Source organism: Nerophis ophidion, linkage group LG04 (genome assembly GCF_033978795.1).
Source record: "Nerophis ophidion isolate RoL-2023_Sa linkage group LG04, RoL_Noph_v1.0, whole genome shotgun sequence".
NCBI classification, from domain to species: domain Eukaryota; kingdom Metazoa; phylum Chordata; class Actinopteri; order Syngnathiformes; family Syngnathidae; genus Nerophis; species Nerophis ophidion.
The window spans coordinates 14,472,142-14,488,465 of NC_084614.1; the positions used below are offsets into that span (position 1 = coordinate 14,472,142).

Sequence of the window (16,324 nt, forward strand, 5' to 3'; positions counted from 1 at the left end):
TTCTTTCAGATCATTCCTGTGTTTTGGAGCGTTTGGGTGTTGCGTATTTGCTCATTTTAACAAAACACTTGGCATCATTTCAGTGTTCGTCAAAAATCTTTACTTGCATGAACAAAGATTTGTGTGGCGGTCAGACGTTGACCTGATCGGGAATAGAAGTGTTCAATCGTTGTGCGGGCTGATTGCTTCTTTTGATTGGCAGTTGGTCACTGCTGTGGGCGTGGTCCTGACTGGCCTCAGAAGCCCGCCCCCCAGTCGGGTGTGTTGGTTGTGTCAGGTGGTCTTCTGGACTCATGTGGGCCGCCTTGGTGTGTCTGCCATGTGCCTCCTCCTCTGCACACTCTGCTCCCCTGTCATATCTGTACTGCAGCGCCCTCTGCTGGCACTTCTGCACCATCGCCCTCAGCCAAGGATGCTGCAGGCTCTGCTCGGCTGTCATCCTGTCCGCAGGGTCCAAGCACAGAAGTCCAGTCACCAAGTCTTTGGCTTCTGCGACGCAGGGAAACCGTTGAAAGCGTGCAGGTGTGCCTCAGCTGACTGCTCTCACCTGTTGAGACGCTGTTCCAATATGGCGGGAGGAAGTGGAGCTGCCCTTGTTTGATGATCCCAAACAGTTCATCTTGGTCCCTATCTCGACTTCGGAACGGGGCGAATCCGCACAGCAGGATGTAGAGGACCACGCCCAGAGCCCACATGTCCACCTCCACACCGTAACCTGTTGGAAGATGTCCACAATCATCGCTGTCCTGCTTCAAGTGATGAAGTCTCAAAAGCCAACCTGTCTCCCAAAGAATCTCTGGGGCCACATAGGTGGGAGTGCCGCATATGGTGAAGACCGGCTCAGTCACCACCATGGCCAGGCCGAAGTCTGCCAGCTTCAGTCTGGTGATGCCGGCAGCGGCATGGACAATCTGCAATGGAGACGAAAGGCAACATCAGGAAGTGTGAGGAGCACCATGAACAACAGTCCTAAGAATACCAGATAGCGACCAAAACGGCTGAACAAAAATGGAATGAAACATTTGTGAAGATATGGAAGACTTCTTATTAGTAAAAACTAAGTTACTTTGCAAGCAGGAAGTCAGCAGGCGAGTAAAGAAGTTCCCAAGTAAAGTTATCAGGCGAGTGAAGACTTAACCAGGCTAGCAGGATGTACCCAGGTAACCACCAGGCGAGCAGGAAGTCATTAGGCTAGTAAGGAAGTTGGCAACCTAGTAAAAAAGTTGGCAAGCTTGGACTTTAGCAGGAAGTCACCAGGCTAGCAGGAAGTTACCAGGATTTTTCCAGGCCCGCAGGATGTTTGCTGGTTCGCAGGAAGTCACCAGGCTAGCAGAAATCTATTAGGAAGTCAACAAGCTAGCAGAAAGTTAGCAGGCTAGCAGGATGTCACCAGGCTAGTAGCAAGTAGCCAGACATTAGCCAGGTGAAAAGGAAGTTACCAGGAAACCACCAGGCTGGCAGGAAATCACCTGGCTAATAAGGAAGTAGGCAAGGTAGTAAAGTTGGCAAGCTAGGACTTTAGCAGGAAGTCACCAGGCTAGCAGGACGTTATCAGGAAACTTCCAGGCTAGCAGGAAGTCATCAGGCGAGCAGGAAGTTAGATGGTTACTAGTTACAGAAGTTACCAGGCTAACAGGATGTACCCAGGTAACCACCAGGCAAGCAGGAAGTCACTAGGCTGGTAAGGAAGTTGGCAAGATAGTAAAAAAGTTGGCAAGCTCGGACGTTAGCAGGAAGTCACCAGGCTAGCAGGAAGTTACCAGGATTACAGGAAGTTAGCTGGCTAGCAGGATGTCACGAGGCTCGTAGGAAGTCATCAGGCTAGCAGGAAGTTACCAGAAGGTCACCTGGCTAGAAGTTAGCAGGCTCGTAAGAAAGTTAGCAAGTTGGCAGGATGTGACCAGGCTAGCAGAATGTCACTTGGCCAGAAGGAAGTCATATTGCTAATAAGGAAATCACCTGGCTAGAAAGGAAGTTAGCAAGCTTGTAAAAAAAAAAAAATAGCTGTTTAGCAGGCATGCAGGAAGTTGCCACAATGTTACCAGGCTGGCAGGAAGTTAGCTGGTTAGCAGGAATTCACCGGGCTGACAGGAAGCTGACAGGAATTTACCAGGGTAGCAGGAAGTCATGAGGCTAGCAAGGAACATTTAGAAATTTAGCAGGCCAGCAGGAAGTTTGCCGATTAATAGGAAATTACCAGGCTTGCAGGAAGTTACCAAAAGGTCCCCAGACTAGCAGCAAGTTACCAGAAGGTCACCAGGCTAGCAGGCAGTTGGGTGGTGAAAACTGCTGACTTAGTGCTCACCAGCAGGTTCTCAGGTTTGAGGTCTCGGTGCACGACGCTCCTGCGATGGATGTACTTCAGAGCCTCGCTGACGTCCGACACCATCAGTCCGGCCTCGGTCTCTGGGAAGCTCCCTCGCCGGGTGATGGCCTCAAAGAGGTCTCCGCCGCCGGCCAGCTCCATGACCAGGTAAGCGTGCGCGGCGGTGTGATGGTGGGCCAGCAGCCGCACGATGCAAGGGTGGCGCAGGCTGCCCAGCAGGCTTAGCTCGTTCTGCAGCACGTGTTCCCGGCCCACCAGCCGCCGGCGCTCCACAATCTTCACGGCCAAGGTCTGCCCGTCGAGGCGGCGCCGGCACTCATGCACCACGGCAAAGTTGCCGTCTCCCACCTGGCGTCCGACCTCGTAAAGCCGCTCGATGTCGGCCTGGGAGACCTCGCTGCCCTCCGAGGCTACGTCTCCTGGAAGTGGAGGACTTGTTCTCACTTCCTGTAGTGAACTTCCTCTTTGCTTCCTGGACACTGGGGGAAGAGGAACCCTTCCTGAAAGCGGAAGGATCCTTTCTGGTCTTCTTGCGAAGCAGCTCTGACACAACATGGAGTGTTTGTCTGCCGTCTCTCGCTGCGTTTCCTGCTTGAACCGACCAATGAGAGGCAGCGGTGCCTCGCGGGCCCCGCCCCTCACGCGCAGCCTCTGTAGATGATTAGGTAGGTGAGCAGCTTTCCTGGATGTCGCCATCTTCAGGTTGTCTGTGTCGCCATTCCTAAACAGAGTCTCCTTTCCTGGACCCTGGTCCTTGTTCCGATCCGTCCCCTCGCTGTACCCGCTGTCCCCCTTGGCCGCTTTGTCCGGCGCCGGTCTGAGCCTCTTCTCCCAGACCAGCAGCGCCTCCGCTCGGTAAAGGGAATTCCCTGGAAACAGCTCCTCTAGCGCCTCCTGCAGGCTGCCCAGCTCAGGACGGGCATTGCCCAGGGCCAGGAAGGCCACGTCCCCACGGAAGAAGTCGCCAATGCTCTTCACCTAAAGGAAACCGAGGCTGGTTAGCGTCATTGTTGACATCATCGCTGTGGAAGTCACCTGACCTCCTTGGCGAAGGCGGTGAAGAGGCGGGTCACTCTGGATCTGTGCCAGCGAGGAAAGCCCAGCGCCTCGGAGATGTCCAATAGCAGCTGCTCCCAGGAGACCACGCCCCGGCGATTCAAAAGCACGCTCACCTACGGAGGAAAAAAACCCAACATTTGAGTTAATAGCAAACTTCCTGTTTCTTTGTCAGCCTGACATGTTTAGAACGGACAAGGCGAGATGCCCTTATTTGGAATTGCCTCTGACACGCCCCAAATACACACACACACACACACACACCACTGCGTTGTTCAGAAAAGGCTTCACTACACATCTTAGAATGATTAGTCCATTATAGACGTAGGAGTTAAATGTGATCAAATAGCTTTTCTTGCACAACGTTTAAGCGTAATGTTAGCATGTATAGCTCACTAGACTTGGACTTAAACAAACTTTAATGATCCACAAGGGAAATTGTTCCACACAGTAGCTCAGTTACAAAGGATGGAAAGGATAATGCAGGTATAAAGTAGACTAAAAATGTACCATAGTAGCAATATAAAATATAACATGTAATATTTACGTATTATATATACTGATGTATTTTTATATAATATATACGATCTATAACAATTACCATGTACAATACTACAGTATATGTAACAGCTGCATATTAAAATAGAGAGTAGATCCGGCAGAAAATATACATTATAAATAGAGATGTCCGATAATATCGGACTGCCAATATAGGCCGATAAATGCTCCGAAATGTAATACTGGAAATTATCGGTATCGATTTCAAAAAGTAAAATTCATGACTTTTTAAAACACCGCTGTGTACACGGGTGTAGGGAGAAGTACGGAGCACCAATAAACCTTAAAGGCACTGCCTTTGCGTGCCGCAGTCGCATAATATTTGCAGCTTTTCACACGCACGAGTGAATACAAACTATACTTGGTCAACAGCCATACAGGTCACACTGAGGGTGGCTGTATAAACAACTTTAACGCTGTTACAAATATGCGCCACACTGTGAACCCGCATCAAACAAGAATGACAAATCCATTTCGGGAGAACATCTGCACCGTAACACAACAAGAACAAATATCCAGAACCCGTCGCAGCACTAAGTCTTCCGGGACGCGACAATATACGCCCCTCCCTCCAACCCCGCCCACCTCAACCTCCTCATGCTCGCTCAGAGAGAGCATGTCCCAAATTCCAAGCTGCTGTTTTGAGGCATGTTAAAAAAAATAATGCACTTTGTGACGTCAATAATAAATATGGCAGTGCCATGTTGGCACTGTTTTCCATAACTTCAGTTGATTTATTTGGAAAACCTTGTTACATTGTTTAATGCATCCAGCGGGGGCATCACAACAAAATTAGGCATGATAATGTGTTAATTCCACCACTGTATATATCGGTTTCGGGTGGCATCGGTAATTAAGAGTTGGACAATTTCCGATATCGGCAAAAAAAACATTATCGTGACCTCTAATTATAAAGAAAGAGAGGTAGCTAACATGTAGCTCACAAAGACATGCTAGCGTTAACCTAGCACAATGTCAAAATGTGAAGTTGGCATGCAGCTCACAAAGCTATGCTAGTGTTAGCATGTGAATCACATAGCTACGTGAGAGTTGCTAACCTAGTATGATGTCAAAGGCCTACTGAAATGAGATTTTTTTATTTAAACGGGGATAGCAGGTCCATTCTATGTGTCATACTTGATCATTTCACGATATTGCCATATTTTTGCTGAAAGGATTTAGTAGAAAACATCGACGATAAAGTTCGCAACTTTTGGTCGCTAATAAAAAAGCCTTGCCTGTACCGGAAGTAGCAAACGATGTGCGCGTGACGTCACGGGTTGTAGGGCTCCTCACATCCTCACATTGTTTACAATCATGGACACCAGCAGCGAGAGCGCTTCGGACCGAGAAAGCGACGATTTCCCCATTAGTTTGAGCGAGGATGAAAGATTTGTGGATGAGGATAGTGAGAGTGAAGGACTAGGGAAAAAAAAAGGCGAGGGCAGTGGGAGCGATTCCGATGTTATTAGACACTTTTACTAGGATAAATTAGGAAAATCCCTTGTCTGCTTATTGTGTTACTGGTGTTTTAGTGAGATTATTAGGTACCTGAAAGTTGGAGGGGTGTGGCCACGGTTGTGGTGACCTCCAGTGTCTCTGAGGGAAGCCACGCGGCTGCCTCTTTGACAGCTGCAGGAAGAATGACGCAAGCTCCGCTCATGTCTACGGTAAAAGCCGACTTATTACCACAATTTTCTCACCGAAACCTGCCGGTTGACATGTGGTCGGGAACCATGTTCGCTTGACCGTTCTGTGCCAAAGTAAAGCTTCACCTTCGGGAATGTAAACAAGGAAACACCGGCTGTTTTTGTGTTGCTAAAGGCGGCCGCAATACACCGCTTCCCACCTACATCTTTCTTCTTTGACTTCTCCATTATTAATTGAAGAAATTGCTAAAGATTCAACAACCGAGATGTCCAGAATACTGTGTAGTTATGCGATTAAAGAAGACTACTAATAGCTTGGATCGGGCCTGAAAAAAATGTCCGCTACAATCTGAGACGTCACGCGTCATCTTACCGACGTTTTCAGCAAGATACTTCGGCGCAAAATTTAAAATTGCAATTAAGTAAACCCCAGGGGTGGACGAGATCCGCCCGGAGTTACTTAAGGCTCTGGATGCTGTGGGGCTGTCTTGGTTGACAAGACTTTGCAGCATCGCGTGGACATCGGGGGCGGTACCTCTGGATTGGCAGACCGGGGTGGTGGTTCCTCTCTTTAAGAAGGGGGACCGGAGGGTGTGTTCCAACTATCGTGGGATCACACTCCTCAGCCTTCCCGGTAAGGTTTATTCAGGTGTACTGGAGAGGATGCTACGTCGGATAGTCGAACCTCGGATTCAGGAGGAACAGTGTGGTTTTCGTCCTGGTCGTGGAACTGTGGACCAGCTCTATACTCTCGGCAGGGTTCTTGAGGGTGCATGGGAGTTTGCCCAACCAGTCTACATGTGCTTTGTGGACTTGGAGAAGGCATTCGACCGTGTCCCTCGGGAAGTCCTGTGGGGAGTGCTCAGAGAGTATGGGGTATCGGACTGTCTTATTGTGGCGGTCCGTTCCCTGTACGATCAGTGCCAGAGCTTGGTCCGCATTGCCGGCAGTAAGTCGAACACATTTCCAGTGAGGGTTGGACTCCGCCAAGGCTGTCCTTTGTCACCGATTCTGTTCATAACTTTTATGGACAGAATTTCTAGGCGCAGTCAAGGCGTTGAGGGGTTCCGGTTCGGTAACCGCAGGATTAGGTCTCTGCTTTTTGCAGATGATGTGGTCCTGATGGCTTCATCTGACCGGGATCTTCAGCTCTCGCTGGATCGGTTCGCAGCCGAGTGTGAAGCGACCGGAATGAGAATCAGCACCTCCAAGTCCGAGTCCATGGTTCTCGCCCGGAAAAGGGTGGAGTGCCATCTCCGGGTTGGGGAGGAGACCCTGCCCCAAGTGGAGGAGTTCAAGTACCTAGGAGTCTTGTTCACGAGTGAGGGAAGAGTGGATCGTGAGATCGACAGGCGGATCGGTGCGGCGTCTTCAGTAATGCGGACGTTGTACCGATCCGTTGTGGTGAAGAAGGAGCTGAGCCGGAAGGCAAAGCTCTCAATTTACCGGTCGATCTACGTTCCCATCCTCACCTATGGTCATGAGCTTTGGGTCATGACCGAAAGGATAAGATCACGGGTACAAGCGGCCGAAATGAGTTTCCTCCGCCGTGTGGCGGGGCTCTCCCTTAGAGATAGGGTGAGAAGCTCTGCCATCCGGGAGGAACTCAAAGTAAAGCCGCTGCTCCTTCACATCGAGAGGAGCCAGATGAGGTGGTTCGGGCATCTGGTCAGGATGCCACCCGAACGCCTCCCTAGGGAGGTGTTTAGGGCACGTCCAACCGGTAGGAGGCCACGGGGAAGACCCAGGACACGTTGGGAAGACCATGTCTCCCGGCTGGCCTGGGAACGCCTCGGGATCCCCCGGGAAGAGCTAGACGAAGTGGCTGGGGAGAGGGAAGTCTGGGTTTCCCTGCTTAGGCTGTTGCCCCCGCGACCCGACCTCGGATAAGCGGAAGATGATGGATGGATGGATGGATTAAGTAAACTAAAAAGGCCGTATTGGCATGTGTTGCAATGTTAATATTTCATCATTGACATATAAACTATCAGACTGCGTGGTGGGTAGTAGTGGGTTTCAGTAGGCCTTTAATGTTACATTTCTGTAGCTGATATACTGTACGGTGTAAATAAAATCTGTAGATTAAATAACTAAGTCACCAGAATTTTATTTAGAAAAATAAGATGGTTTTTGCACAGTTGAAAAAATATATATTTTACAGTAAAATCCTGGCAACTGAGCTGCCAGTTTTCTAACGTAAAATATACAGATATATTTCCAGTGCATCTACAGGTGCTGTTTATATTATTAGAATATCATGAAAAAGTTGATTTATTTCAGTAATTATATTCAGAACGTGAAACTTACATATTATATCAATTCATTACACACATAGTGATATATTTGAAATGTTTATTTCTTCAAATGTTGATGATTAGTACTGACAATTACTGAAAATCCCAAATTCAGTATCTCAGAAAATTAGAATATTAGTTATGACTAGTACCAAAAAATATTTTTTAGAAATGTGGGCCAACTGAAAAGTATGATCATGGAAAGTTTCAGCATGTACGGCAATCAATACTTAGTTGCAGCTCCTTTTGCCTGAATTGCTGCAGCAATACGGCGTGGCATGGAGTCCACCAGTCTGTTGCACTCCTCAGGTGTTATGAGAGCCCAGGTTACTTTAATAGTGGCCTTGAGCTCTTCAGCATTGTTGGGTCTGGCATCTCGCATCTTCCGCTTCACAATACCCCATAGGTTTTTTATGGGGTTAGGGTCAGGTGAGTTTGCAGGCCAATCAAGAGCAGGGATACCATGGTCCTTAAACCTGGTACTGGTAGATTTGGCACTGTGTGCAGGTGCCAAGTCATGTTGGAAAATGAAATCTTCACCTCCATAAAATTGGTCCGCGGCAGGCAGCATAATGTGTTTCTAAAACTTCCTGGTAGACTGCTGCATTGACCCTAGACCTCAGGAAACACAGTGGACCAACACCAGCAGATGACATGGCACTCCAGACCATTACCGATTGTGGAAATTTGACATTGGACTTCAGGCAACGTGGATTCTGTGCCTCTCCTGTCTTCCTCCAGACTCTGGGACCTTGATTTCCAAAGGAGATACAAAATGTACTTTCATCTGAAAACATAACTTTGGACCACTCAGCAGCAGTCCAGTCCATTTTGTCTTGAGCCCAGACGAGACGCTTTTGACGTTGTCTCTTATTCAAGAGTGGCTTTACACAAGGAATGCGACAGCTGAAGCCCATATCTTGCATACGTCGGTGGGTGGTGGTTCTTGAAGCACTGACTCCAGCTGCAGTCCACTCTTTGTGGATCTCCCCCACATTTTTGAATCTGTTTTGTTTGACAATCTCCAGGGCGCGGTTATCCCTCTTGCTTGTACACTTTTTTCTACCACATCTTTGTCTTCCCTTCGCCTCTCTATTAATGCGCTTGGACACAGAGCTCTTGGAACATCCAACCTCTTTGGCAATGACCTTTTGTGTCTTGCCCTCCTTCTTTAAAGTATCTATGGTCATCTTTTGGACTGTTGTCAAGTCAGCAGTCTTCCCCATAATTGTGTGTCATACAGAATCAAAACGAGAGACTATTAAAGGCTTTTCCAGGTGTTTTGAGTTAATTAGCTAATTAGAGTGTGGCACCAGGTGTCTTCAATATCTGACCTTTTCACCATATTCTAAATTTCTGAGATGTTGAATTTGGGGTTTTCATTGGTTGTCAGCTATAATCATCTCCTTTTTGGCAAAAAACACTTGAAATGTATCAGACTGTTAGGAATGAATGCATACATTCTACAAGTTTGACTTTCTAAATGGAATTGATGAAATAAATCAACTTTTTCATGATATTCTAATAATATGACCAGCACTTTTATTAAGTGTGACAAGTGCTCAGTTGCAGTGTGTATGTTCAAAGTGGACACAAAAGCAGCGTGTTCCCGGTAGGAACGTCAAACATCGAGCACTCACCTTGCGCGGCGCACCTTGACCGGGCCGGACGACTGTGACCAGGCGGGGACGCTCGGCGCTCTGTTCCGCGTGGCGGCCGTGGAAGAGCGGCAGCGGGGGGGGAGGGGGACACTCCGTCCGGCGGATCTGTCCCGTGCGGCGGGGGTGTCCCGGCCAGGGCGGGGGTGCCACACCGGCGCGCCTTAAGGATAGTCCGGGGCCAGCTGAAACCGCAGCAACAACAAACACGTTTTGTAACAATATCTCCTTGCAAGTAAAGTGCTGGGTCAGATTTGGAAAGTTTTCCATCACATGAGTGCAAGTGCTATCTGAGAGTCTCCATGGATAAATTATTCAGGCTTCTTTAAGCCTTGCAACACACACACACACACACACACACACACACACACACTACAAAAGCTTCTTGACCTGGTAAGGCTCAGTGACGTGTGCATGATTAATGACACACACAAACATGTTGGATATTACTCTTTGGACAAAATGTATCTTTGTATAAGTAGTTCTTTTATACACTACTTTTGACACAAGACACTTTTAAGACCCAGCATTGCAGTTGTGTCCTCTAAGGGACAAGCATTAAGAACTTAAATAACACAATAATTGTATGTCTTGACCGAGTGTTCTAAAGTATGGAGTCTTTAGAAGATACTGAAAATACATTTTTCAATATCCACAGTTATGAACATGACTGATATTTTTTTTCACTACAGAATGTGTAACTAAGAAGAAAAAAATGTTTTTTGTCCAATTGTTTAGTCACGAAAAAACAAATGTTCAAGCCCCCCATAAAATAGTTGTATTGTTTTCATAAATTGTAACGCAGCATGATGTCAAAATGTAATGTTAGCATGTAGCTCACATAGCTGTGTCTGTTGTTCACCTACCATGAAGTTAAAATGTATTGTTTGTGTGTAACTTGTATAGTTATGCTAATACTGCTAACCCGGGCATGATGTTAAAATGTAACGTTAGCATGTAGCATGATGTTTGAATGTAATGTTAGCATGTAGCCCACATAGCTATGTCCGTGTCGTTAACGTAACATTAAGTTAAAATGTATTGTTTGTGTGTAACTTGTATAGCTATGCTAATGTTGCTAACCCGGGCATGATGTTAAAATGTAATGTTAGCATGTAGCATGATGTTTAAATGTAATGTTAGCATGTAGCTCACATAGCTATGTCCGTGTCGTTAACCTAGCATTAAGTTAAAATGTATTGTTCGCGTGTAACTTGTATAGCTATGCTAATGATGTTAAAATGTAACAATAGCATGTAGCATGATGTTTAAATGTAATGTTAGCATGTAGCTCACATAGCTATGTCCGTGTCGTTAACCTAGCATGAAGTTAAAAGGTATTGTTAGCGTGTAACTTGTGTAGCTATGCTAATGTTGCTAACCCGGGCATGATGTTAGAATGTAACGTTAGCATGTAGCATGATGTTTATGTTAGCATGCAACTCACATAGCTATGTCCGTGTTTTAACCTAGCATTGTGCAGCCCTTTGAGACAGTAGTGATTTAGGGCTATGTTGTTAACCTAGCATTGTGCAGCCCTTTGAGACACTAATGATTTAGGGCTATATAAGTAAACATTGATTGATTGATTGATTGATGAAGTCAAAATGTATTGTTCGCGTGTTACTTGTATAGCTATGCTAACGTTGCTAACTTGGCCATGATGTTAAAATGTAACATTAGCATGTAGCATGATGTTTAAATGTAATGTTAGTATGTAGCTCACATAGCTATGTCCGTGTTCTTAACCTAGCATTAAGTTAAAATGTATTGTTCGCGTGTAACTTGTATAGCTATGCTAATGTTGCTAACCCGGGCATGATGTTAAAATGTAATGTTAGCATGTAGCTCACATAGCTAAGTCCGTGTCGTTAACCTACCATTAAGTTAAAATGTATTGTTTGCTTGTAACTTGTATAGCTATGCTAATGTTGCTAACCTGGGCATGATGTTAAAACGTAACGTTAGCATGTAGCTCACGTAGCTATGTTGGTGTCACTAACGTAGCATGTTTATATTTAATGTAAGCATGTAACTCACATATCTATGTCCGTGTCGTTAACCTAACATGATGCTAAAATGTATTGTTCGTGTGTAACTTGTATAGCTATGCTAATGTTGCTAACCCGCTAAAATGTAACATTAGCATGTAGCTCACATAGCTATGCTGGTGTCACTAACCTAGCATGATGTTGAATCGAAATGTTAGCATGTAGCTCACATAGCTATACCATTGTTGCTAATCTAGCATGTTAAAATGTAACGTTAGCATGTAGCTCACAAAGCTATGCTGGGGTTGCTAACTTAGCATGATGTTAAAATATTTTAACATTTAGTTTTAGTACTTTAGCTCAAAAAACAAATGTGTGTGTGTATGCATGCATGTGTGTGTGTTTGTATATGTATGCATGTATATGTATGTGTGTATGTTTATGTATGTATGTTTATAAATGTGTGTGTATATGTCTGTATATATGTAAATATGTGTGTATGTATGTGTATATATATACACATATATATAAATATATACATAAATATAGTTATATATATATACACATATATACATAAACATATATATATATACATATATATACACACACACACACACATATATATATATATATATATATATATATATATATATACATATATATACATATATATACATATATATATATATATGGCTAAAATTGCTTTCACTCAAAAGCAAACATATTAATCAGTGAGGTTAATAAGAGTGCATGAAAAACATTACTTGACTGTATTTGTTGACCATGTCCTTATATGGGCAACATGTAATAATCACTTTTTAACGCTAATTGGTTTCATTTTTCATTAGGACGTCAGACTCACGTGCTGCTTTCCATTTCCGCGACACTTCGCATCCCACGCGAGCCATCTGAGGCGGCGCCATGTTTCCTGTCCACAACAGCAAGTAAGACGAGTTTAATTTGAACTTTTTACGTGTCAAGTCGGATGAAGTGTTGCTCCCCAACTCAAGCACCTGTCTGTGAATGAACGGGTCGGCGTACGCGGTTGTCATGGTTACTTGTCAAGTTGAAATGGGTTGGGGGAACGTAGAAGGAAGTTGGGTTGGGTTATTTTCCAAGTAAAACTACAACATTCCTCTCTGGGTCGAAATGAAGCCACGTTTCATGCATGTTATTATTATTGTTATTATTACTGAGTGGGACAATGACTATAATTTGACTTATTGATGTATTTGGTGACGCTTTCAGGAAGTGACTATTTTTTGGTAAACTTTTATTTTGAAACTGACTTCCGGAAGTGTAACAGCCAGTATAAAAGTTTTAGCTATACTCAATAATGTTTGTTGCTTCGAAGGAATTTCAATCTGCGCTTAGGCGTTATATTAACACACTAATGCGCCATAAAGTGGTCCTCTAAGACCCCTCCTCCTGGGTTAGTCTCCTAGAAACAAATCCCCTTTGTCCTCTCCCGGATCTATATCCTGTTCTTTATCACCTAAACATACATTACCTTTCACTATTCTCTTTGAGCACTCAACCATGACTTCATCATTTGACCAGCAGAGGGCGCCTGAGTACCAACGCAATGCTCGAGCGGTCTACTTTCGCCCACAAAACGCAACTCATGAGGGAAGTAGTAAGCAGTGTAACTCAAATTGTAATTAGTGCGCAGTATTTACATGTTGAATATGAATTAACTATTAGAGTGGAATCTATGTTAAGAATAGGACCTCATTGAAATGTCGAGCTTCCGTTTTGGTTGCTTCTTCGTGCTCAAGTGATGCATTTGCGTAAGTACCTGTGTGCTGTGACACGTTCTCGCCTCCTAAGGCTCATAGTGGTATTACAGTATTTAAATTTGACATGGAAAAATATAAGCTGTAGATCAGGTGTGTCCAAACTTTTTCCACTGAGGGCCGCACACTGAAAAATCAAAGCAAGCGGGGGCCATTTTGATATGGTTTTTTTTTTAAAAACAATACAATATATGTGTAAAAATATACATTTAGGCCTCCACTCAGGCTTGATCCCAGGGACCCCTAAGGATTTTGGTCAAAAAAATATTTAAAATGTGTCATTATTTTGTATTATTGTTAATCAAGGTTTAAATCTCTAGATCATTGGTTCTCAAATGGAGGAACGCGTACCCCTGGGGGTACTTCAAGGTATGCCAAGCGGTACGTAAGTTTTTTTCAAAAATATTCTAAAAAATAGCAACGATTCAAAAATCCTTTATAAATATATTTATTGAATAATACGTCAACCAAATATGAATTTTAGTTCATAAGCTGTGAAAAGAAATGCAACAATGCAATCAATATTCAGTGTTGACAGATAGTTTTTTGTGTACATGTTCTATAAGTATTGTGATTTTTTTAAAATATGTTTAGTTGATGAGGGTGATGAGAAGTAAATGTATGGGAATTAATGGCTTAAAAACAAAGCTTTATTCATAGAGTGAAATTACTACTAAAACTCCACAAACACACAAAAATGTTTTTGAATCGCACAACTATTTGCAAGTAAAAAAAAAATCTTGAATAAAAAAAAAACATTTGCAAGTAAAAACAATGAAGCTTTTTTTTCAATACAAAATATTTGCACGTAAAAAACAATTGTCTGCAAGTAAAAAAATGCATTTATAAAAACATTTTTTGCAAAAAAAAATTTGCAAAAAAATAATTTTCAAGTAAAAAAAATAATCGCAATAATAAAAGCAACTTTTTTCAATGAAAAAAACAATTTGCGAGTAAAACTATTTTCTTTAAAGAAAATGATGTTCAAGTATTAAAAAAAATGTATTCAGTTAAAAGTGGATGTGGGTGATGAGAAATAAATGTATGGGAATTAATGGCTTGAAAACAAAGAAGCTATATTTATAGAGTGAAATTACTACCAAAACTCCACAAACACACAAAAATGTTTTGATTCGCACAACTATTTGCAAGTATAAAAAAAAAAATCTTAAATAAAAATAAACATTTGCAAGTAAAAACAATGAAGCTTCTTCTTCAATACAAAATATTTGCACGTAAAAAACAATTGTCTGCAAGTAAAAAAAAATGCATGTATAAAAACATTGAATTTGCAAAAAATAAATTATTTTCAAGAAAAAAATAATAATCGCGAGAATAAAACCAAACTATTTTCTTTAAAGAAAATAATGTGCAAGTATTAAAAAAAGTTTATTCAGTTAAAAACATGATTTGAAAGTTGCAAACAGTTCTGAAAGTATAATAACAATTTGAACGTAAAACGTTTGCAAGTATATAAAACCATTTTCTTCAGATAGAAAACAATTCGCAAGCATAAACATTTTTCTTCAATTAAAACATAATTTTTTAAGTTAAAAAAAAATATTTGTGAGTAAAAAAAAATTTAAAAAATTCTGCAAGTAAAAATACTTTGCAAGAATAAAAACAATTTTTTACAATATTCCACTCTGCGCAATTCTCATACTTGCACTGAGAGAACTCAACGATTTAAGGCCGTCAGGGCCGCTGTTATTTGCACATGGTGCCCTCTGCCAAAACTAACATAAAAGAAGAAACAGGATGGAGAGTAAAATGGCGGCCAGAAGAGAGGGGAACAAGTTCAACCTTCGAGCTAACACATGTATTTTATCATGCCTGTGTTGTAAATCATGTAATGTTATTTATGTATGCCTCCTAACTACTCGCCACCCTGACGGCCTTAAATGGACTCAGCAGCAGCACCTGCTCTGCAAATCTGTTGTAATTAAGGAACATTGTTTTCATACTTGTAAATCATTTTTTTAATTGAAGAAAAACTGTTTTTCTACCTGCAAATAATTTAATTGAATAAAATTTATTTTTTGATTGCAAATTGTTTTTTTTTTTACTTGCAGAAAATAGTTTCCAAACTTGTGAATCATTTATTTTGTTTGAAGAAAATATTTTTTTCATATTGAAAATATTTTTTTCAAGTGAAAAAATGTTTTTATACTTGCGACTCATTGAACAATTGAAGAAAATTGTTTTTATACATGCAAATTATTTAATGGAAGAAAATTGTTTTTATATTTGCTACTTTTTTTAATTGCAGAAAATTGTTTTGTATACTTGCAAATCGTTTTTTTTAGTAGAGAAAATGCTTTTTTACTTGTGACTTTTTTTGATTTTAAGAAAATACTTTTTATACTTGCGAATTGGTTTTAATTGAACATTTTTTTGAATATTTTTTTAACTTGCAAATCGTTTTTTAGTTGAAAAAATATATTTTTATGCTCGCAAATAATTTTTTAATTGAAGAAAATGTTTTTTTTAACCCCAATATTTTTATTTTATTGAAGAAAATAGTTTTTATACTTGCAGAAAATAGTTTCTATACTTGTGAATCATTTATTTTGATTGAAAAAAATATTTTTTAAATTGCAAATAGTTTTTTTAACTGACGAAATGTTTTTATATTTGCTACTTTTTTTTAATTGCAGAAAATTGTTTTGTATACTTACCAATCGTGAAGAAAATACGTATACTTGCGAATTGGTTTTAATAGAAGAAAATGTTTTTTTAATTGAAGATGTTAAATTAATATTTTTTTTTAATTGCAAATCGTTTTTTAGTTGAAAAAATATATTTTTATGCTCGCAAATAATTTTTTAATTGAAGAAAATGTTTTTTTTAACCCAAATCTTTTTTTTTAATTGAAGAAAATAGTTTTTATACTTGCAGAAAATAGTTTCTATACTTGTGAATCATTTATTTTGATTTGAAGAAAATATTTTATTATTATTTTTAATTGAAGAAAATTGTTTTTATATTTGCTACTT

At 41.7% G+C, this 16,324-nt stretch overlaps 1 protein-coding gene and 1 long non-coding RNA gene across 2 annotated transcripts in view; one reads left to right on the forward strand and one right to left on the reverse strand.

Annotated features, from left to right (window-relative positions):
• Positions 1 to 13,316, forward strand: part of LOC133550963 (uncharacterized) — a 22,070-nt gene extending 8,754 nt beyond the window's left edge. The window contains exon 3 of the long non-coding RNA XR_009806404.1: positions 12,381 to 13,316. This is a non-coding gene — a long non-coding RNA (uncharacterized LOC133550963). The remainder of the gene's footprint in view (positions 1 to 12,380) is intronic.
• On the reverse strand, positions 78 to 9,874 carry dclk3 (doublecortin-like kinase 3). Its single transcript, XM_061897152.1, has 6 exons — positions 9,524 to 9,874; positions 3,367 to 3,498; positions 2,306 to 3,304; positions 779 to 911; positions 548 to 715; positions 78 to 489 (listed from the first exon to the last, which is right to left on the reverse strand). The coding sequence occupies exons 1-6, from the start codon at positions 9,809 to 9,811 to the stop codon at positions 131 to 133; spliced, it is 2,079 nt and encodes a 692-aa protein (XP_061753136.1). The 5' UTR covers positions 9,812 to 9,874; the 3' UTR covers positions 78 to 130.
• Positions 13,317 to 16,324: the final 3,008 nt, after the last annotated feature.

Coding starts and splice junctions, on each gene's coding strand:
- dclk3 (XM_061897152.1), bottom strand. CDS start 9,811: ATGGAAAACTTTCCAAATCTGACCCAGCACTTTACTTGCAAGGAGATA. Junction 3,499..9,523: donor GTCAAGGTGCGCCGCGCAAG/GTGAGTGCTCGA, acceptor TTTCCTCCGTAG/GTGAGCGTGCTTTTGAATCG. Junction 912..2,305: donor TCAAACCTGAGAACCTGCTG/GTGAGCACTAAG, acceptor TCTCCATTGCAG/ATTGTCCATGCCGCTGCCGG.